The 23,010-nt window shown below is 39.9% G+C and overlaps 2 protein-coding genes across 4 annotated transcripts in view; one reads left to right on the forward strand and one right to left on the reverse strand.

Moving 5' to 3' along the window:
- The first annotated feature begins 842 nt into the window (after positions 1-842).
- Positions 843-8,632, forward strand: LOC127537119 (uncharacterized). 2 transcript variants are annotated; one of them, XR_007946603.1, is made up of 3 exons: positions 843-1,249; positions 1,738-1,791; positions 8,169-8,632. XR_007946603.1 is itself a non-coding variant. In XM_051958902.1 (2 exons), the coding sequence occupies exon 1, from the start codon at positions 6,091-6,093 to the stop codon at positions 8,083-8,085; it is 1,995 nt and encodes a 664-aa protein (XP_051814862.1). In that variant the 5' UTR covers positions 5,781-6,090; the 3' UTR covers positions 8,086-8,090; positions 8,169-8,632. The 2 variants fall into 2 exon arrangements, 1 of the variants encoding a protein (XP_051814862.1); XM_051958902.1 differs by lacking the exons at positions 843-1,249; positions 1,738-1,791 and adding an exon at positions 5,781-8,090.
- The window catches only part of slc49a4 (solute carrier family 49 member 4), a 184,890-nt gene continuing 166,845 nt past the window's right edge, over positions 4,966-23,010 (reverse strand). Inside the window, exon 9 of one of the 2 annotated variants that reach the window (XM_051958967.1) lies at positions 4,966-5,015. In XM_051958967.1, coding sequence (XP_051814927.1) covers positions 4,981-5,015 — 35 coding nt within the window. In that variant the 3' untranslated portion in view covers positions 4,966-4,980. Of the gene's footprint in view, positions 5,016-14,902; positions 16,702-23,010 lie in introns of those variants that run through there. The other variant, XM_051958966.1, reaches the window with a different exon arrangement.

Below are 23,010 nucleotides of genomic sequence, written 5' to 3' on the forward strand. Positions count from 1 at the left end.
AGCGCTGATGGACCACATGAAAACGAAACATCATGCCAGGAAATTGTACGAAAAGCGCTCTAACCAGCAATTTTTTCACCCAGCGGAGGGAAGAGACACGACAACAGGACCAAACATACGGGATCAGCAGTGTGTACTTGCAACCATAGACATAATAAAGAGTAGACGCCGCTCGGGCTGCTGCGCAGTGAGAAACACGGCCGTCCTCTTGGTCCGGTCACCCGCTCCACTCAGCGCTGTTTGACGGCGCATTTAATCCATCTGAACTCTGAATATTAAACTGATTTTCACGCGTTTTTATTTTTATTTTTTGCTGCAAATGTCATACATGTAGCTATGATACAGGACAAATGGTTCGGCGTATTTTAATATTCATAGCGGGATTAACAGTAATAGAATATTCTCATATTAAGCTCGACTGTAGACAGGTATTTTGCAAACACTGTAAACACACACACACACACTAATATATGTTAGAGAAGCAGATAATGGCAGTAAAGTCAATTAGCCTATTTTAATAATTTGAAGAGACAATATATGATTACGCTATATATACATATATAAACAAAATACTGACTAATGAACACATATTTCTATATAAAACAATAGATAGAAGTTATATGTCAGAGAAAATGAATATATATAAATCATAGATGAAGTATTAATATAATCAATATATCAGAGAAAATTATTATATAAATCATATATAGACTATCAATATAATTCATACATATATATTTAAAAAGATATATCAGAAAATGATTATATATATATATATATATATATATATATATATATATATATATATATATATATAGTTTCATATATAAATGTGTTCATTATAAGCCCCCCTAATTAATTTCATGTTCATTTATTTTTTAAAAAAGTTGTTGTTTTTTTTTACAAAAAAGTGCCAAAAAGTTCCATATAATGTGACCAGAATATGAGTTTAAATACATAATCACATAACCAGTAATTTTTAACTTAGATACGATCATAAATCTTAGTTTCTCTTCACTTCATAGTGGAAGGCAGAGAGTCTGAGTCGGTGCGTCGTTATCCAGTCCATTCCACTTGTTCATATGGAGCACGCCCACATCACTGAAATCCAGTCCACGCTTTCCCTGCAACCTAGGCTGCTGGTACCTCCAGCATGTGTTTATAGGGAACGAGCAGCACACAGAATGGACGAGAGCAGCATTAGGAGAAGAACGTGAACAAGAATGGACATACGAATGTTTTCAGGACAGTAAGTATTCTTCACTGCTGATAGTAACAATAAGTTAGCTCCAGCCCCCCAGCTAACAGCAGAAAGTCCCATGTAATTACTGAACCAAATGCTCCCTGTTTGACAAATAAAAACCTGGCTTGTTCACTCTGTAGGAGAGAGCCCCCTGTAAAGGAGGCAGCATGAGATGCTGCTGTATCTCTGTGCACGTCTTACCTTTGTTGTTCTGCGGTCAAAAGTGACATTTCAGCTCTAAAAGAACGCTGCTACTTAGCTAGCTAGTTAGTCTGAAATGCACTGTGAAGGTTCTGGTTGTTCATAGAGTTGGGTGTGCACTGGAGCATCAGCTCCAGCATCAGATGCACACAGTGAAACAGGAGCTGAGCCCATTCACGTATGATTATGTGAATAATGATGATGATGATGATGATAATAATAATAATAATAATAATAATAATAATAATAATAATAATAATAATAATCACTCCACCACCCCTATTGACCTGTAGGAGTCAGGGCAGAGGAGCAGAGAGAGTGAGAGGGGAGAAACCTCTACTGGAAAGGTGAGTATGAAGGATTTTACAGGAGAGTCATTTGTGATGCAGACAGTCTTGGATTTTTATGGAACTTGATATGAATATGAAATATGAAACATTTCAGTCCAGGTGCACCATATAAGACTTATTTAACTTGAACTTTTATTTAGGAGAGTAATGATTGGAAAGTGGAGATAGCCAAGAGAGAGATATATAAGCCAAATATACGACATAAATAAATAAATAATTTTGCTAGTTTTGAACCTAACTGCATGACACTGTGGAGTCTTTAAGTAGCTTCTTCAGCAGCAGACTGAGACACCCACCCTGCAAGAAGTAGCGCTATCGCAAGTCATTCATTCCATCTGCTGTAAGACTTTATAACATCAGCATCACTGGCTGATGTTAACATAAACTGGACTTTATCACATCATCCTGTATGACATAATCTGCACAGTTCTTGCACTATTTGAATTTTCTTGCTCTTCACATCATTTCATAAGCCACTTTGTCCACCCTTCACTCTTGTGCATATTGTAAATATTATTTTGATTATGGTTATAACTATATTGTTGTTTATTGTTGCTCACTGTATGCTGTAACATGGGAAATTTCCCCTGACATGGGGAGTAATAAAAGATTATCTTATATCTTTGGGTTGTAGACATTTGAGGGTGTTGTGGTTTGAGGTTTGTGAAACAGATTTTTCATAATTTTCTGGAACTTATTGTAGCAAAGTGGCTAGGAGAGAATAGATGGACAATGCCACCTGGGGACTTGCACCCCAAGATATATTTAGACAACTCACAATAGGGGTAGGCACACAGATTGAAATTAAATCCACTGACTCGAGGACGTGATTTCACAGCAAAGTTAAAACATTTGATTAAACAAAACAAATTAAAACAAGCAGACTAAATCATAAAATGTGGTATGGGAGCTGCCAAAAGAAATAACTAATTACAGGGCTGAGGCTTACCTTGACAGCAGTAACAAAAAAAGGGAGGGGAAAGCCCACTACACAGCACCTGTGACACAGCAACATAAAAGTGATAAAAGGACCACCACCAGGGGACCGCTGCCACTCCAGGGCACTGATCTATAAAAAAAACCCTGGATGTTGCATCTGACTAAGCGGGCAGCTAAACTTTGAGGTAAGCAGGTCTGGGCTAGCAGCCATATTGCGGGCCCCAATAAGCAGTAAGCGCAGAGTCCCGGGCTTTGGCTTAAGCATATAGTTTTATGTGAAGGCCTGCTTAATAACAGCCTCAACTATTATTTCTTTTAAATAAATTCTGCGTGTCTTTAGCTTATTATAATTATGTCTATAATATAGAGGGAAGAATTAGAGATATCTTCAACTTTAGGCAAAAAAATTAACAAACTACTTAGACTATAAAAAACCAGACACTTGCTTTAGTTACAGTAATCAGTACTGTACAGTACTATACAGGGTTCTCACCAGGATTTTTTTCTCAGCGTAACGGCAGGTCCTCCCGCACACGCGTGCATGCGCAATAGACGGGAACGCGCAGGCGCAATAGACGGGAACGCGCATGCGCAATAGACGGGAACGGGTCAATCGACAGGAAAGTATGACTGAGGTGGGGAAACATAAATTAACCTAGATAGGCACCCAGTTGATAAAAACAAACGCACATGGCGTTATCTGTCAAAATAACAACGCAGCGGCCCTAATCACAGTGTTAACCCTTCCTGTTTGGCCCCCGACCGTGGTCAGGAAGCCCAGGATTAACCCCCTTCACTTCATCAGCAGCCATATAGGCAAAGACACAGAAACCCAGCCGTATTGAAGAACAGTGCAGCCTTTTTTGTCTATCAACAGTGGTTGAACCGCACAGTACCGCCAACCCAGCAACGACACACCTTCTCTCCTCCTCTACCGAACTGCCGTCTCTCTCGCTCGTGCTGCATTCAGGGTCGCTCGGACATCTCGCTCTCCTCCTCTCTCACACTCACACACGCTGCTCTCTCTCCCTCTCTCATGACGGAGCCACACACTCTCATAACAATATTTTAAACTGATAGCGTAACGGGCCATTAGACAGCGTAACGGGCCGTTACGACAGCGTAACGGGCCATTAGACAGCGTAACGGGCCGCTACGCTGAAATGCGCTGGCGAGAACCCTACTATATGCACAATGAAACTGTTTTCTGGTTATGCAAAATGAATAATAACAGATTTGTTTAAAATTCAAATAATATTTTATTTTTGTTATGCAATAAACTTAAAGTTTTAATATGTTCACAGTATTACAATATTCCACAAACTACTTTATAAAGCTGCATATATTGTAGGTCTACATGTCCATGCATGTATGTGTATATATATATATATATATATATATATATATTATGTAGATGTCTTGAAGGCATATTATAAACTGAATTTATTTTAATACTGTCATTTATTCTAACAACAATTTTATTTTATTATTAAATAATGTAATATATATCATATTACAATATTTACTTTATATTACTTTACACAGCTGCATATATATACAAGTACATGGATTTATCACAAAACCCTTATCTGTCTTATATATATATATATATATACATACACTCACACACACCTCTATATATTATAAGAAGAATTTTTTACTTCTAATAATTTGCTGTATATCAGAATATGACTTATTCTATAATTATAGCATATGTCTAAATATTTATTAAGAAGCATATTTAAAAATTAATAAAATTATAATGATTAATTATTGTCAGTAACAGGTTATAATAAGGGGCTCTGTTCTGCCATGCTTGGGAAATGTACCTTGTACAGAACTTTTCACTGACATATTAAATGACATAAAATAAACTATAAATTCAACTTACTTATGAAAGGTTTTCCCCTTTCCTGTTCATTTTCTGTAAGTACAGTTAATTGCTGCACAAGACGGCATAATAAATGGTAAGATAAATGGTAAGAAACGGCATAATAAATGGTAAGAAACGTTGTAAAAAAAATTAAAAATACCGAGAAAGAAAGTGCACAGCAGGGCTTTGTTTTGAGCTAAAAATGATTTAAGATCTTATTTCAGAAAACATTACCAAAAGAAACAATTGAAAACATTTAAGTGGAAAAAAAAGAGCTTAATTGGGGCATCTTGCGAGTTTTTGGGGCTCGCAAGATGTCCACTTTAGTATATCCGGTTACCTCAGCTTCAGCAGCCCAGCACAACATCCAGGGTTTATTTATAGATCAGTGCTCCAGGGCCCTCAGCACCTGTCAACAGGAAAAAAACCCACAAACAATTAAAACATGCAACGGGCAGTCCTCACACCACAAATAATAAACACAACCACTCCCAAAAATGAAAAAAACAACAACAACAAAACAAACAATTAATCAAAACAAGAATTTACACAAATTATTCACAACATAAGAAAACTAATCCCAAACCAAAACCCACAATTAAGCAAATAATACAAAAATAAGAAGCAGAATAAATAACTAACAAAAAAAACAAATCCAATTAAAGCTGCAAGCAGCGATGGATGGGTCCTCGCATCCCCGCTGGTTGGCGACTCCATGCATGTCCACCAGGTGGTGCTTTGACCGGGAATGTATGTCAGCCTATGGATGCCATGAGGAGTGGACTCTGAACACGCATGCAAAATTTCAGGCAGATTGGAGCATGTTCAGGCTAGTTTTACAGCTTTTCCTGTCCATTCAGCAGGTGGCGCTGCAACGGAGAGTGTATATTGGCCCATGGATGTGATCAGAACTGGACTCTGATGACACATGTAAAGTTTCAGTCAGATAGGAGTATGTGTAGGCTAGTTATACAGCATTTCCTTCCATCCAGTAGGTCGCGCTATGACTATGACTATATCTCGGCATATAGATGTGATCAGGGCAGGACTGTGATCGTACATGTAAAATTTGATGCAGATTGGAGCATGTACGGGACAGTTACACAATATTTCCTGTGTAATGGCAAATTGTCAAATTCCAGGCGTCGCCATTTCCACGTCCTCAGACCAGTGTTGCCAAGTCCGCTTATTATAAGCGACTTTGGGCTTGTTTTTTTGTAAAGTCGCTTGCAAATCTCGTCAGTCGCGGGTTGCGGGTTTTTGGGCTTGTTTTCTAAAGTGTAGTCGCTTATTTGGGCTTGCTTTGCTGCCTGCACAAACCGCTCCTGATTCTCTCCCAGTTCTCCACAACAAAGCGAAACACGATAGTTTGTCCTTTTCCAGGATCCGTCCACTCCTCCGTTTCTCAGTTACCGCTCCCACCCACACTCAAACATAGACAGCAACATCTGAGAGTGACACACGGAGGGAGAGAGAGACAGACAATGAGCGGGAAAAAGTGGTGCAGATATGGTAAAAAATATAATAAAGAGTGGGAGAAAGAAACCTCTTTGAAAGACTGGATACGACCACAGGTGGGAGATAGTTCGAAGGCGTTCTGCCGATATTGTAAATGTGAGATACGTGCTCACCATGCTGATTTAATGCAGCATGCCGGCACCGAAAAACACAAAAAAAACTCTGCACTTTTCTCGTCAATGAGACTTACGGACATTGGTTTCACCACCTCCAAACAAAACGAGACAACAAAGACAAATGAACTGAAGATAGCCACGTACATAGCCTGCCACACATCCATCAGTGCTGTGGATCATCTTAGTGAATTAGTTGGATCGACCTCAACTGAAAAAGAACTCAAAATACACCGGACCAAATGCACTGCATTAATCAATAATGTCATTGCCCCATGCATGTTCACAGACTTAATGAGTGATATTGGAGATGCCCAGTATTCCCTTGTAATAGATGAAAGCACAGATATCACATCTGTCAAGCAGCTGTGTGTGGTAATCCGCTACTTCAGTGTTAAACGGAACAAAATTGTGTCAACCTTTTTGGGGATGATTAATTTGGATGGTGAAACAGCAGAGGCTATTGCTTCCACTTTGACCAGTTTTCTACAGAGCGTTGGGCTGGATATGAAAAAATGCATGGGCTTAGGTACAGATGGCTGCAGTGTTATGGTGGGGAAAAGAAATTCTGTGTACACACACCTGCTCCAGAAAAACCCAAATCTTCAGCTGCTCAAGTGTGTGTGCCATTCAATACAGCTGTGTGTAAGCAAGGCAGTTGAGACACTCCCTCGCAACCTTGAATACTTGGTTTCTCATTCTCACAACTGGTTTTCACACAGTGCCCTTTGCCGCCGCGAATATGCAAAGATCTACAGCCTTATCAATCCAGGTGAAGTCCCTTTGATGCTTACACAGATGTCAGGTACACGATGGCTTTCAATCCATGACTGCTGTTCACGCATACTCCAGCAGTGGGATGAACTAAAGCTTCACTTTCAGCAAAGCAAAGATCAGCAAAGATGTTATGATGCTGAAATTCTGCACCAGATGTACAGTGATCCCATGAACAAACTGTACCTTCTGTTTCTCATGCCATTTCTGCAAGAGTTCAACAGGATCAACAAGCTGTTTCAGCAGGACAGGGGTAATCCATTCAAAATGCTGGAATGCTTGCTGCTTTTCTTTCGCTCCCTCATCTCCAGAGTGGTGAGGCCTGATAAAATCCCTACATCAGACGAACAACTGCTTGCAATCAATTTCACAGACCAGACTGTTTTGTTACCTGTGGGTGCCATTTGTTTTGGGCTCACCTTCACAATTGCGCTCGAGGAGGCAAAAGTTGAGAGTACAAGTGAGAGAAATATGAAGAGCAGGTGCCGTGACTTCTTGGTGGAAGCATGCAGACAAGTGCAAAAGAGACTTCCAACTAATATCCAGATATGGAAATCTATGACTGAGTTCAGTCCAGCTGTCATTCTGTCACAAGCAAAACAACAACTCAGGTCACTGTCACTTCTGAAACTGTACTCCGGCGATCTTACAGCTCTTGACACCCAGTATCAGGCTGTTACATACCACCCATGGACAAACAAGGAGGACACCCAGGCAGAGGCATTTTGGGTTGAAGTGCTCAGTTACAAAGACAGCTGTGGAGACCAGGCTTTCAAAGAACTTGCCCTCTTTGCTCTGTCATTGCTTGCAATGCCTTTAAGCAATGCTGATGTGGAACGAGTATTTTCACAAATGAACCTGGTCAAGTCCAAACTGAGGAACAGAATGGGACAAGACACACTCAGCAGCATACTCCACATAAAGTATGGACTGAGAAGGCAAGGTATATGCTGCAAAGACTTCATCCCAAGCAAGGAGATGCTCCAGCGCTTTAACTGTCACATGTACTCTGTGGGAGGAACATCAGGCAGCAGAGAGACAGATGCAAACGAAGACAGTGATGATGGATTGTAGTTAAGGTAAATGCTGTTCTTATGTCTTATTTATTCTTGCCAGACTTAATGCTAATGCTTGGGTATGTGATTTCTGTGTTACAGAGGAACAGACCTGATGGTGAAACAAGGAAGACAAGGACAGGAGAAAGTTTTATATTTGTTTTGAGTTTTACACTAGGCCTGTTTGAGATGGCTCAGAGTTTTTAAAAAAAACACTTAGGTTTTTCAAAGTTTACTATCAGTTTGCTGTAGTTTATGCACAATGCATATGTCTTCTATTTTAATCACAGTTTAAAATTTTAAGTTATTAAGTTATTTAAGTTTTCATGTTGACTGTTTACAGTCAGTTTACTGCGGTTTATATGCATATGTCTTATTTTAATTCCAGTTTAAACATTTAAGTTATTTAAAGTTTTTATGTTGACCGTTTACTGTCAATTGGCTGTAGTTTATGCATAATGCATATGTCTTATTTTAATCCCAGTTTAAACATTTAAGTTATTTAAAGTTATTACGTTGACTGTTGACTGTCAATTTGTTGCATAACAAATAAATGTATATATTTATACTCTTATCAAGAAGCCTGCATTTACATGATGTGGCGGTTCAGCTATTGGGCTTGTTTTGGGCTTGTTTCCAAAGAGCTGGTTGCTTGTTTCTATCATGAGATCTGGCAACACTGCCTCAGACTTTTGCGGAGCATTTTGATAACTTTTGATCACCCATGCCTGCTGTACATCCTGGCCAAATTTCAGCTCTGTCAGTGTTACCCCATTTGAGTATATGGCTTTTGAAAATGGTCAAAAACGGTCCAAAATCGTAAATACATCTGACACATAATTAAAAATGGCCGACTTCCTGTTGGATTTTCATCATGCAGCTGAGATATATATAATTCAATTTTTATGTCGAGAAATCGAAATTCGCCGTGCTGCCACAGACACGCCCTTTGATGATGAGTCACCATTTTCTTTGGGATTCATCATCGACGTCTTTAGGCTTATGTCACCAAATTTGAGGTGAATCTGATCAACCTGCTACGAATCGTACATCAAAGTGTAAAAAAAGTCTATTTCTTGGTAGCACAAGGTGGCACTATGACTGTGACGGTACATATCCACATGGATGTTGTCAGGGCAGCACTCTGATCCTACATGTAAAAATTCAGGCAGATTGGAACATGTTCAGCAGAGTTAGACACCACTTCCTGTTTTATGGCGAAGGATCAATATTTCGCGGAGCTGCCACAAGGGCGTGACGCCCTTTGACTTTTGCGGAGCATGTTGATAACTTTTCATCAGGAAGCAGTGTTGCATATACTAGGCAAATTTGAGGTCTCTTAGACTTACCCCCAGTGAATTATTAATCTCCAAAAATTTACAGTAAATTGAAGATGGCCGACTTCCTGTTGGGTTTACAGCATGGTCGTGATTAACTGTTTCGTGTGACCTGATGTGGTGCATAAGCCTACCAAATATTGTAGCTGTAAATTAAACGTCCTGGCAGTTGGTCTAATGACCACTTTTTCAATTTTGCAGGGGGCGCTATGGAGCCATTTTGCCACACAGATGTGCAACTACCACATTATATCAAATTTTTTCGGCAGTCCTAATGTGGATGCCAACTTTCACGCATTTTGGGGTATGATAAGGCCGCCAAAAATGCAATTCAAAATGTCATAGAAGAAAGAAAAATGATTAAAGCTGCAAGCAGCATTTGAACGGGTCCTCGCATCCTTGCTGGTCGGTGACCCCAAGCATGTCCACCAGGCAGTGCTGCGACTGAGAGTGTATTTAGGCCCATGAATACCACGAGGGTTGGATTCTGAGCACATAGGTCAAATTTCAGGCAGATTGGAGCATGTACAGGCTATTTATGCAGCACTTTCTGTCCATTCAGCAGGTGGCGCTATCTCTGTGACTGCATATTGGTCTATGAAACTCATCAGGACTAGACTCTGATCAAACAAGTAAAGTTTGACTTTTTTGTGTTTCCTGATGTGCTGCATAAGCCTCCCAAATTTTGTAGGTCTAGACCAAATGTCCTCTGAGTTGGCCTAATACCACTTTTTAAAATTTTGTGGGGGGGCGCTATGGAGCCCCCCCACAAAATTTTTCGCCAGTTCTGATGTGTGTGCTAATTTTCATGACTTTTCGAGCATGTTCAGGCCCTGAAAAATGCAGTTGTTTTGGCAGAACAATAATAATAATAATAATAATAATAATAATAAAGAAAAAAATAAAAAACCCTAAGGTTCCAATAGGGTCCTTCAGCACCATTGGTGCCTTGGACAGTCGATGCCCTTGCACTGCCTGTCCTCGGCACCTCGGTGCTTGGACCCTAATAAAAAACCTTAAGGTTTCAATAGAGTCCTAGGCACCGTGGTGCCTTGGACAGTCGGTGCCCTTGCACCGCCTGTCCTCGGTACCGTCGGTGCTCGGACCCTAATTAAAGCTTCAAGCAGCGTTGGTCAGGTCCTTGCATCCGAGCAGCCCAGCTGGCCCACGCATGTCCACCAGGTGCTGCTAAAACTGAGAGTGAAAAGTTTTGGCCAGATTGGACTATGTACAGGCTAGGTACACAGCACCTCCTGTTTTGTGGCGATAATTCCAAAATGGCCACCAGGTGTCACATAGATGTGATTAGGGCTGGACTCTGATGACACTTGTAAAATTTGAAGCAGATTAGAGCATGTACATGCTAGTTAGACAGCACTTCCTGTTTTGTGGCGAGACATTCAAAATGGCCGCCAGGTGGCACTATGACTGTCAGTGTATATCGGCCTATGTATGTGACTGTGAACGGACTCTGATGACACTTGTAAAATTTGAGACAGATTGGAGCATGTACAGGCTAGTTAGACAGCACTTTCTGTTTCGTGGCGAGACATTCAAAATAGCCGGCAGGTGGCGCTATGACTCGGAGTGTATATCGACCTATGGATGTGATTGGGGCTGGACTCTGATCACACTTGTAAAGTTTCAAGCAGTTTGGAGCATGTACAAGCTAGTTAGCATTTCCTGTTTCGTGGCGAGGCATTCAAAATGGCCACATTCCGTGGGTCGCCATGGCCACACTCTAATACTTTTGCGGAGCGTTTTGATAACTTTTGATCACCCATGACTGGAGTACATCCTGGCCAAATTTCAGCTCTCTCGGTGTTAGTGTGTTTGAGTTTATAGCTTTTGAAAATGTCAAAAAATGACAACTTTGTCCAAAATATGAATCATATTGAAAATGGCCGCATTCCACTGGTTGCCATGGCCACACCGTCAGACTGTTGTGGACCATTTTGATAACCTTTGATCACCCATGACTGGTTTATATCTGGACCAAATTTCAGTTCTGTAGGGGTTACACTGTTTGAGTTAATAATTTTTGAAAATGTCCAAAAATGACAAAATATGAATCATATTTCAAAATGGCCACATTCCGTGGGTCGCCATTTCCACACCCTCAGACTTTTGCGGAGCATTTTGATAACTTTTGATCACCCATGACTGGAGTACATCCTGGCAAAATTTCAGCCCTCTCGGGGTTACACTGTTTGAGTTTATAGATTTTGAAAAGCATCCAAAAATGACACAAAACTGTCCAAAATATGAGTCATAATTCAAAATGGCCGACTTCCTGTTGGATTATGGGTAATGGTCCAAGAGGCTTTTTTGTGTGCCTTGACGAGTTAGATATGCGTACCGAATTTCGTTGCTCTAAGTGGAACCCTGTCCGGGGGCTGAATTTTCTTAGTTTTCTAGGGTGTGCTGTTGAGCCATTTTGGCACGCACGTGTGCCATTCCCCTAAAATATTAAATTTATCGCTGGCCCTGATGTGTGTGGTGATTTTCACACGTTTTCATATATGTTTAGGGGGTCAAAAAGGCCAATTTCGAGGCCAACAAAGAATAATAAATAAACCCTAGGGTTTCAATAGGGTCCTCGGCACCATCAGCACCCTTGGGGAAAATAAATCTTGGATTTTTTAGCTGAAAAATGTTTTGTGACAAGTTTTTTTTGACAATCAAAACTGAATAATCTTTGACTTTACAAGAAATCAGATATCTGTCAAACTGAACATCTAGTGATAAGTCATGGTGATAACTACTGGACTAACTACTAGCCTACAAAAAATAGTAAAAATCTTCATAATCTGGATATCTCTATACAAACAAATCTAATGTCAGTAAAATATAAATTGGGCTGATATCTGATATTAATATCCTGACAGACGTTTTTGAAAATCCTGTTGTCTATATTTCCTCCCCTCTTTTCCCTCAATCTATTTTCCTCTCTGTCCTCCCCTGTCTCTCTGTTTCACCTCTGTCACTGCCGCTATTCTACATGTTTGAGCCTGTTAACTATCATAAGCTAGGCTATTTTCTTACCAGCGTGCTGATTTAAAAAAAAAACATTTCCACATTAGCATAATTTCTCACTCGCTGTTGACACACGAAGCTGCCGGTAGCCCAGCACGCTGGAAACGACATGTGGATTAAACCACTTGAGAAATGGGGGGGTCATAATCTTTCAACAATTAAAAATTTGCATCACTTGTGTTGTGCTTTTATTACCATTACTATATTATTATTCAATTATTTTGTGTGCATACAATGATATTGGGGGGGGGGGGGGGGGGGGCATGTCCCCTGTGTCCTCCCCGGGATCTCCGCCTATGCACACAGAGTCAGCAATGCTAATTGGAATCAGACTGTTGGATGCAAATTCATCTCAGAGATCTTTGTTCTCACCAGCTGCCAGCAGGGAGAAGAGGGAATGCACATGCAGGGACGTGTCCAAAGAGAGACAAAAGCATGGTAACTAGAAGAGCAAGAGCTCCTCCAAGAGCAAACTCTACTCCTGCTTCAAGAAAATGTGCAAGAATGTTTATGTGCAGCCAAAATAGCACAGCAAATGAGTTCAGGCCCCACCAGAGCAGTGACATAATTTGCTCCTTTAAGACTCAGTTGAATATAAACGACAGAAACTCCACAAGTCAAGACTGTGACCATCAATCAGTACGAGTTGTGATGTTGTTAAATATTGGTTCATCCTTGTGTTTAGAACCAATTGGGAGAGCCAATTTTTTCAACTGTAAATGTTGAATAAGGTTGGTGCCAAATGATTACTAATTGTACTAAGTGTGTACAATCACTTCTACAACATCATCTGCAGCTCTTGGGGAGCTTCGTCAGCTGTTAGAAAATAATCCTGACCATGACGTTTCTAAAAGGAGGCTTGTCTTGGAAAGTTTGAAAAGACATGGGCAATTATTTGGCCTGGGAAAGTATAGAAAATTAATAGTTGCATTATGGGAAATGTAGCATTTCATGTTCCTGATGCTTAACCCGTTTACATTGATTATACTCCCTTGCTGACATGAACAGTACAGCTGTGGACACCAGAAATTATGCTATAATGATACATGCCTATAAAAGTGTTTTTGGAAGTTTTGGAACATGTCTTTTACATTATGAAAACAGTTTACCAAAAGATGTTCCTGAAAACATTTGAAACGAGAAAGAAGACATGCTAAAATAATAGCTAAATCATTCTACAATGAAACAATGTTTAGTTTAAAAGTTTTTCAAGAGTTCCAGAGACAACAAGTTGTTGCTAGATGCCTCTGATTTGCATCAAGTAGCCTAAGCCTCAACTTTATGCAATTGAGGAGTGGCTAACATGATGCTACGTCTCTGAAACCACAATGTGATGCTACCAGAATGCATTGCACAGGTTCTTACAAATGCAATAACTGGGAAGAATGGAAATGACGTATCCTGTGGACACTTTTATACTTACTACTTTTTTAGTCCACTGGAGTCTTGTATGACTTGGTTCCATACACACAGTAGCTCGTATCAACGCATTTCCAACATCCACACAAATGCCCAGTATGCAGAATATTGTCACATTTAGACATAGATTATGGACTGCACATGAACATCCTTGAATGAGCCCTGTAGCAGACTCCAATTTTTATTTTTTATTTTTAATGTTTTTTTGACAGGGATGATACATACAACATTGCCACAAAGAAGGGAAAATGTGATGTACCTAAGACGTCTAGCTTCGGCTAATTTGTAGTCTTTGTCCTCCAAAGACTACAAATTAGTCCTCCAAATGGACTCCAGTGGACTAAAAACAGGGTCGATTAGGAGCAACAACTTTGTAGCCGTCCAATGTGTGCATCTGCAAGGGAATATGGCCAAGGCTTTGTACTCCCGTGCAACTTGTCAGCCTGGACACATATTTTGGGATGTCCATGGAGCGGCCCCCGAGGATTCTGGAGAGCAGAGGATTAAATTTACATCACACAGACCCTTAGAAGTACAACAGTATCCTAACACTTTTGGCCATTTGTTTCCTAAATTTGTCTCTCACCATTATCATTATCGGAAAGCGTCGATGCAGCATATTAAGCTGGAAATCACTTGGAATTTTTCGGCAAACATAAGCACAGAAAAGTGTTTCGGGTAATTATATGCCAGCAACGCATCTGCCTGAGCAAGCTGATAATTTGATTAAATTTCAGTCAAACTGAGACAAAAAAGCATAGTTGCAGCATTATACATTGAACATCAGACATCATGTAGAGAAATGCTAATCACAGTTGCAAACCTTAGAAAAAATGCAAAAAAAAGCTGTAAGACTGTACCATGTCCTAAATGAAAGCTCAATAAAGAACTCTGATGGAAATATACTAGAGTGTGAAAGTAAAAAAAGTAAGTTGAAGGTTAGTGGGCAAAGAAAAAACCCCATCCTGAATCAAGTCTGGAGTGAATTGAACATCTTGAATTGATGTCAAACAGCTGAACTTAACAACAGGAGAACACGAGCAGTTTTATTTGGAAAATGTTCATTTAATAAGGTGCTGGAATTATCTGATAGCCATGTTTGTTCTTTTCCACAGAACAGCAATATTTACAACTGAATCCCTGGGATGCGGTGGTGTGACCAGAGTTTGTGCCACAGAAGAGAAGAACATGACCTTTTTACAAAAATGTACAGATAAAATAGTCACAGTGTGGAGGAGAGTCAGGCTGAACGCGGTGCACTGGGCAATTAAGGCAACACGTCCAAAGGTAAAAGACAACATTTTCTGTACAAGGTGAGAAAAAAACAAAAAACAACATAAGAAAAAGACAATTACCAGGAAACACACGACAGAGCCTCCTTAAATTCCAGAGGAAATGCATCAAAACACCTCATTTAGCTACTGTGCAAGACAAAGATACAAACATGAACAAAAGACTTTGTCACAGATCTTTTTCATTTGCAGTGATGTGTTTCTTTAAGGTTATGAAGCCGGCTTTTGTCACAGCTCCAGTTTTTGTCAGTCAAGGAATCCAGGAAAACGTCTCCTTTTCTTTTTCTTCCCTTAAGGTTTTCTTTGTTAGTCGACTCTCAGTTGGCTAAAAGACACTTGCTGGTGCTTTGTAGGAGGAGCAGCTTGGCAATTTGAACTAATCCTCAAGTCTGCAAAATAAAACCAGTTCCCTCCTCTGAGTGCATCTCAGCTGTGGTTGAAATTCTCACAAAACATCCCGTTTCTTGGAAAAACTGGATGATGACTGTGTTAGTGTTGAAACATTTCCAAAAGCAAAAAAAATATTGAGAAAAACAATGTAAGAAACAAATTAATGTTTGGTTAAACAGCAAATCTCCCAGAAAGTTACATAATTAGCTATAAATACGCATGTGAAATGACTCAGCTTCATCTTCCACATGAACAGCTCATTGGTAGGGGGAAAAAAAGCACAGGTGTATCCAGTCCATGTCTGTGGCTGGCCTTCAATCATCAATCTGGTAGATAATATTTGCATAATATTGATCTTGAGATGGTGATAAAACACCATAAGTTGCCTCCCTCTTAGTGACAGGCAATATCACTGGTTACTTAACAATGTCGGGCCGGTTTAGCCTTCCCAGTGACTCACAGCCTGCAGTTCGAAGCAGCCCTAAAACACACTGAAGTCCCTTGTTTATCCCCAGCCGGACTTCCTGATTGGCTGATGAAGCTGTCCAGTTTATGCCCTTTACTTCCTTGTTGGGAGCCCAAATGTCAATCTGGAGTCAGTTTGACGTCCTCATTGTCAGACTTTGAGGTTCGAAAAATGTTAGGGGAAGGAAACAATCGACTCAACTTTAAACATTACGTTACAACAAATAACAGTCCATCACGCTGTGCCTGGTTCAGAAAAATCAAACCGTTCACAAATGTTTGTTTACACACAAACGACAAATAAAAGGAAGTAATGACATGTTAAATAGTCATATGGCATTGAGTGGATCATGTAGAAAGAATAAACAAAGTACAACTTCCTGGTTCTTCTGGGCAGTCATACAACATGCAACATATCCATCACCATGGTTACCAGTATACATATATATATATATATATATATATATATTAATTCATAAACGAGTTTTTCACTCGCCCTTTTTCTCCCTTTTCTCCTCATCTTTGTGCAAGATGATTAATTCAGTCCTTTATTATCAAGTTGTTTTTGTGCTCAGCTGCATCACACGGAAACAAAGACGTCCAGGTAGAGACGGTCATAGGACTCCCTGAAGAAGAGGATGAGGACGAGGCTGAAGAGGCACGAGCCGGTTAGACACCAGTTCAGCCAGGACACATCTTTAGGGAGGAGAGAGAAGGAAAACAAGCTCAGCTGAGTTATGAACAATAATTTATGCAGGTAAAACGATTCTATGTTCACAATTAGTTACAATAATCAATCACCAAACACTACAGGAAACAAAAAAATATTAAATTAGAAGAAAGAAAGAAAAAGAAAGAAAGAGAAAGAAAGAAAGGGGAACATTCACAAACATTACAACCAATCACTAAACACTCTGTGAAACAGAAAAATATTCCATTAGATGAACCTATCTACAAAAGTGGAGATAAGAAAGAAAGAATAGAGGATGTGTGGGCTACATTTTAAGTAGTTTGTTTCAGATTGTTTGCAAGACACATTTGTTGAGCATTTCTCACTTTAGAGACTGTGTCCTTGCATGCTTTCATTTAAATGCACATTTGTTTGTCAGATTTACTCTCTTTAAAACTTTTTTTTCCCTGCCTATCAAACTAAATATATATTTGTATGAGGTCAAATCAGTGTGGATACATGCAGGGATGGAGGTCACCAGCATAAAAAAAGAATCTAAACAGGAAACTAAAAGTGACTTCAACCCTGCTTAAGCACTACTGTATGCAACAGGCCACATCATGACTTTCATAATACAATGTGAGTTATCCACAATACAGATAAACCTCAACAATAAAACCACTGATAAATATAGCAAATAACACTGATTATCTGGTTACAGTGGCACCTGTAAATGGGTGAGATGTATCAGAGGCAGCAGGTAAACGGTCCATTATTTAGTGTTGATGTGTTAGAAGCAGGGAAAATGGGCAACATAAGAATCTGAGAGACTTTGACAAAGACCAAATGGTGATTACTGCAACACATGGTCAGAGCATCTCTAAAAAGGAAGGTCTTGTCGGATATTCCTTATATGCAGTTGTTAACAAAAGTGGTCCAATCAGTGCACCAGGGACAAGGTCATGGGTTTCCACAGTTTACTGATGTATATGGGGAGCCTATAGAAAAGCTACTGTAGCAGAAATTCCAACAAAACCTTAATACTGCCAACAATAGAAAGGTGTCTGAACACACAGTGCATCGGAATGGGTTTTAAGTAACAGAATGGATAGTGAACGTGCTGGCATCACTAAAACACTTGCAACGGCAATGTGAGCTATGGAACTGAACCATGGAGCAACAGAAGAAGGTGGACTGGTTTGATGGATTTATAATAGTAGTAAGATGCACTACTGAAAGAAACTGGTGGAGTCAGTATAGATTGTGTGCTTTGTGGGGATTTCTTTAAATTGCAGGTTCATTTTCATGTAAGTAGGCTAAGCAGCAGACAATCAGCATCTCTTTCTGAGGATTTTACCTTGGAAACTATGTAAATATGTTGTCATCTGTGTAGATTCTCAGTCATCCAGGTCATGGTAATCGTAGTATCTTCAGTAAAAATCAACTGAACTTCGCTTGTAGGTTCTTCAACACGTTTCACCTTCATCCAAGAGGACTCATGAGTCACTCCTGACTTGGCAGATTAACATCCTTTGTTGTGTATAATGGCAGCTCCACCACCATGATTGTTGTCGTTGGTGGACTGCCTGGTTTCACCAAATATTCACACGTTGAGGCATGTGAGTCCTAGGTGGACCACTATATATTCCGTAACTCCCCATTAGTCAGTTAGAACTGAACAAGCATCTTGGATGAGAGGTGAACCAAGAACTTATACAGGGCTTAAAGTGAGAAAAAATCCTGAGCCTGAACTTCTAAGATCCAATTTATAGTGTCAATAAACATATTTAAATGTGTTTTAAAACTCACTAAAACACAATATATATGAGATTCTATTAATTCAGAGCAAATATGAGGTCATCTGGTGGAAATAATGCCCATTATGATCCCACTATTTTATTGTTGCTCAAATGTAAAACCTTACTTGGCCAAAACTCAAGGCATTTTAGAAAGTGCCCCAAGTCTGATTTTTTTTGTGTTGATGTTTCAATACCACATCACTATAATTGCAAAGATTTATTTTAGTGTAAAGCGGAAAAAATCATGAAAATCAAGTACATGTATTATTAATAACTTTTAATCATTTTTATCTCTTCAGTAGATTTAACAAGAACTCAAAACAACACCAACCACAACAAAACTGCTACAAAACTAACTCATTTTAAATGTTTCTATTTTTACCTCTGCCAGGAGGTTATGTAATCACCGGAGTATGTTTGTCTGTCTGTCCGTCTGTGTGTGTGTGTGTGTGTGTGTGTGTGTGTGTGTGTGTGCGTGCGTGCGTGCGTGCGTGCGTGCGTGCGTGTGTGTGTGTGTGCGCGCACGCGCGTGTGTCTGTCTGTTTGTCTGTTAACAGCATAACTCAAAAAGTCATGGACGGATTTTCACCAAATTTTTACAGGATGTCCGGAAGAGCAAAAGTAACAATCGATTAGATTTTGGAGGTGATCCGGATCACCGTCTGGATCCAGGATTTTTTTGAAGGTCGAAGGACAATTGGACAGACAGAGGTCGCTGCAACGATCCAGGGCGACGGCCGAATCCCCCGCGGCAGGTTCGGGCTTCCCGGGCGAGTCGGGACCGACGAAAAGAGACGGCGACACGTACGGTACCGTCACACGCGCGCGCAACGGTACGTGCCGCGTGCAAAACACTGTGCTGTTACACTGTACATGCATGTTATGCTTTCTGAACAAACTGTTGAAACTCAATACAATCCGTCCATTACAAACATCCTATATCTCCTCAAATAAAAAGGTTCATATCACCTAAACTACATTCAGTTTGTGCATATTTAACTAAGCAGATGTTCTGAGTAGAATAATGGGACAAATCTGTATGGCTTGATCTTTGATTTTTTTCCTTTCAAAATAAAATCCAGCAAACTAAATAGCTGTGTCCTTTTTTCCTTTTGCTGTTGTAAAACATAGAAAATGTTGAAAGATTAAGAAATCAAACAAAATCAACAACTTCTCTTTTTGTTACTTTTTAAAAAATTCAATACCTAAGCCCGTTTGTTTTTATTATGTGGCGAAACCATGGGGACTGTGGGGCCTGCACGCGCATCGCCACTACCTGCAGTTCTCCACGGCAGGCACTTAGCTCAGTGAAGCTGACCCCCCACCCACAGAAAAAATCCAAGCAAACGAAGCGCAACGAAAGCACTAAAAAAGTAGACAAGTCTGGTTCATTTTGGAGCAAGCTGGGGGGATGATGACCTCTGAATGACCTAAAAAATAATCTTTAATATCTCAAAAATGATAGCAGCACAAACGAAAATTTTAACGGCACAAATCAGCACAAACGAGGCACTAACCACTCAGCCTGTTTGCTTGGATTTTTTCTGTGGGTGGGGGGTCAGCTTCACTGAGCTTATTTATAGGTCTATTTACAATTGATTGTTCTTATTGTGTAAAACAGTTTTTCGGCAAACTGCTACAGGCAGTGTGAGACTCTGAAAAATTTTCTGCTGAGAAATCCTGTGGATGTCACTTTGACACAAGCACTGTTGCAGACCATCTATCCTCCTTCATTGCAACAGTGTTTCCTGAAAGCTTTTTCATCAAGATAATGCTCCCTGCTTCACTGCAGACATTGTTCAGGAGTGGTTTGAAGAACAGGACAAAGAGTTCAAGATGTTGACTTGGCCTCCAGATTGCCCAGATTTTAATCCTATCAAGAATCTGTAGGATGTCCAATCCACGGAGGCCCCACCTCACAGTTTACAGGACCGAAATGATGTGCTGCTAATGTGTTGCTCCTTGATCTAACAGGACACCTTCAGAGGTGCCTTTGGCAGGTTAAAGCTGTTTTGAGGATCTATACGATATCATGTAGGTGTTTTTAATATTGTGGTTGATCTGTGCGTGTACAGAAACCTAAGTAGGGTTAGTAGGAAGTGGCACTGAACGATTTATGATTCCCACCAGGAGTAATGGCTAATCAATGGAAATTCCTGACAGACTATATAGGAAATAAGAACAGCCTGTGCTGTGATTCATAATGATTCTGAATAATTCAATGATATTGGCAGTGTTGGCTATTATCATTGGCATATGCTTGAACCTAAACATGGTGCAGAATGAGGTGTTCTATTTTCTCAGCTCTGTTCAGGCTCCATTAACCATAGGAGAGATGCTCTGTCTGTCTGCAATAATGCTAAATCTGGAGGGCAGATGAGAAGCTCACACCACCACTGAACTGTCTGCATCTTGACTCCATCAGCACTCAGACAAATATCTTGTTCAGCGTATGTGATGCTCGTCCTCAGATTTGTCACTGTGCACTTCTGCATGAACACAAGCATTAACTCTGGACAAAATGCGAATCATTAAACTCCTCCTTTCAAAGGCACAAAGCAGCTCTCGCCGTGAGTCAGCTGGCTACACAGCGAGTCATAGGTGTTAGAGGTGTTCGTCCCAACACGGAATCTTCCGTGATTGGTGAAAGCCAACATCTTAGCCAGGACAAAAGCTGTGGAGGCATCAGCAGCTCCTAGAGTTCTGATGATGAGCCAAAGTAAATATACACATCCATGACTGCTCAGACCTGACCACTTTCAAATCACTCTTCCACCTGTTCAGAAATGCACAATACAAACTTGTTTTTATGATGTATTTTCTGATTTGTTTCATGATCCTCCCCTATTTTACTGTTTGCTGATTTTATATGTAAAGTGTCTTTGACTGTTTTGAAGAAAAATGTTAAAGAAATAAAATGTTTTATTATTAGGGTCCGAGCACAGAATGGTGTGAAGACGCTATTGGAATGCAAGGAATTATTATTTTTCTTCTGACTTTTTCAAAGCGTTTGTGAGGACCAAAACATGCTCAAATTAGCGTGAAAATTTCCATATGCATCAGAACTGGCGTAAAATTTTATATTTTTTAGGAATTGTGGAGATATGTGGCAAAATCATTCTATAGCGCCCCCTACAAAATTGCAAAAAATGGTCACTAACCCAACTTGGAGGACGTTTCTTCTACAGCTACAAAATTTGGAAGGCATATGCAGTACATCAGGACACGCGAAAAATTCAATGACAGCCATACTCCAAACCCAACAGGATGTCTGCCATCTTGTGTTAACTGTAAATTCCTGTGAAATTTAGGTGATGAACTCCTCCTAGTGGGTAAGTCAGAGAGACCTATTTGGTCAGTACATACAAGAGGCCTTCCTGATACATGGTTGATCAGAGTCCTGCCCTGATGACATCCATATGCTAATATTCATTCATGGTCATAGCGCCACCTTATGGTATCCGGAAATTTGACTTTTTTTCAATTTGATGTACTATTCTTAGCCCGTTGGCCAGATTCACCTAAAATGTGATGACATAAGCCTGAACACATTGATGATGATTCACAGCAAAAATGGTGACTTGTCATCAAAGGGTATGTCTGTGGTGGTGTGTCGAATTTTGATGTTTCGCCATGAAAATTGAAGTGTTCATATCTCAGCTGCACAAGATCCTATTTGCCCCAAACTTCATGTGTTGGACACCAGGCCTGGTCTGAGGACAACCACACTGAAAAATTTAGAAAAAATGGTCAGCTGAGTCTTCACACCATGACAATCCCAGATAGCAAACTATGGGTGAATCAATGTTGAATCTACGTTGAGACCTAACGTAGAAATTATACAGAAAGCGCAAGGTTGATAAAATGTTGAGTCAACGTTTGCTTTTCAACCATAAATCACACTTTACCCAGATAGCAAAAGATGTTAAATCAATGTTGAATTAGGGTTAAGAAGGTTGAATTTTAGTTACGGTTGAAGATTGATGGTTGGATCAATGTTGATTCAACAACATTTTGTCAACATTGAAGTTTGTGTTTAAAAGATGCCATTGAATCTACATTGTATTTTGGTTTAATTAAAATGTTTGACAGGTCAATGTTTAATTAATGTTGAATCTATGTTTGCAAACATGTAATCTATGTAAGCAAACATTGACTCAACATTTTATCAACCTTGCACTTTCTGTATAATTTCTACATTAGGTCTCAACATAGATTCAACCTTGATTCACCCATAGTTTGCTATCTGGGAATTCCACAGTGTGAAGATTTTGACATTTCATACAACGCTGTTGTCATGGCAATGCATTGTTGATGAGATAAACAAAGTGCTTTTTGACAGGTTAAGAATGGTCATAACCTCACCAAAATTGCATGTGCGCTATAGCACTGCATGTGCTACAGCAGCTGCAGCATTTTTAAGAAATAGCCCCTGCAGACCATTTTATCTACATCCACGAAATTTGGTAGGCATATAGAGCACATCAGGATGCCCAAAAAAGCCTCTTGGAGCCATGCCCTAAACACAACAGGAAG

Source organism: Acanthochromis polyacanthus, chromosome 14 (genome assembly GCF_021347895.1).
Source record: "Acanthochromis polyacanthus isolate Apoly-LR-REF ecotype Palm Island chromosome 14, KAUST_Apoly_ChrSc, whole genome shotgun sequence".
Classification (NCBI taxonomy): domain Eukaryota; kingdom Metazoa; phylum Chordata; class Actinopteri; family Pomacentridae; genus Acanthochromis; species Acanthochromis polyacanthus.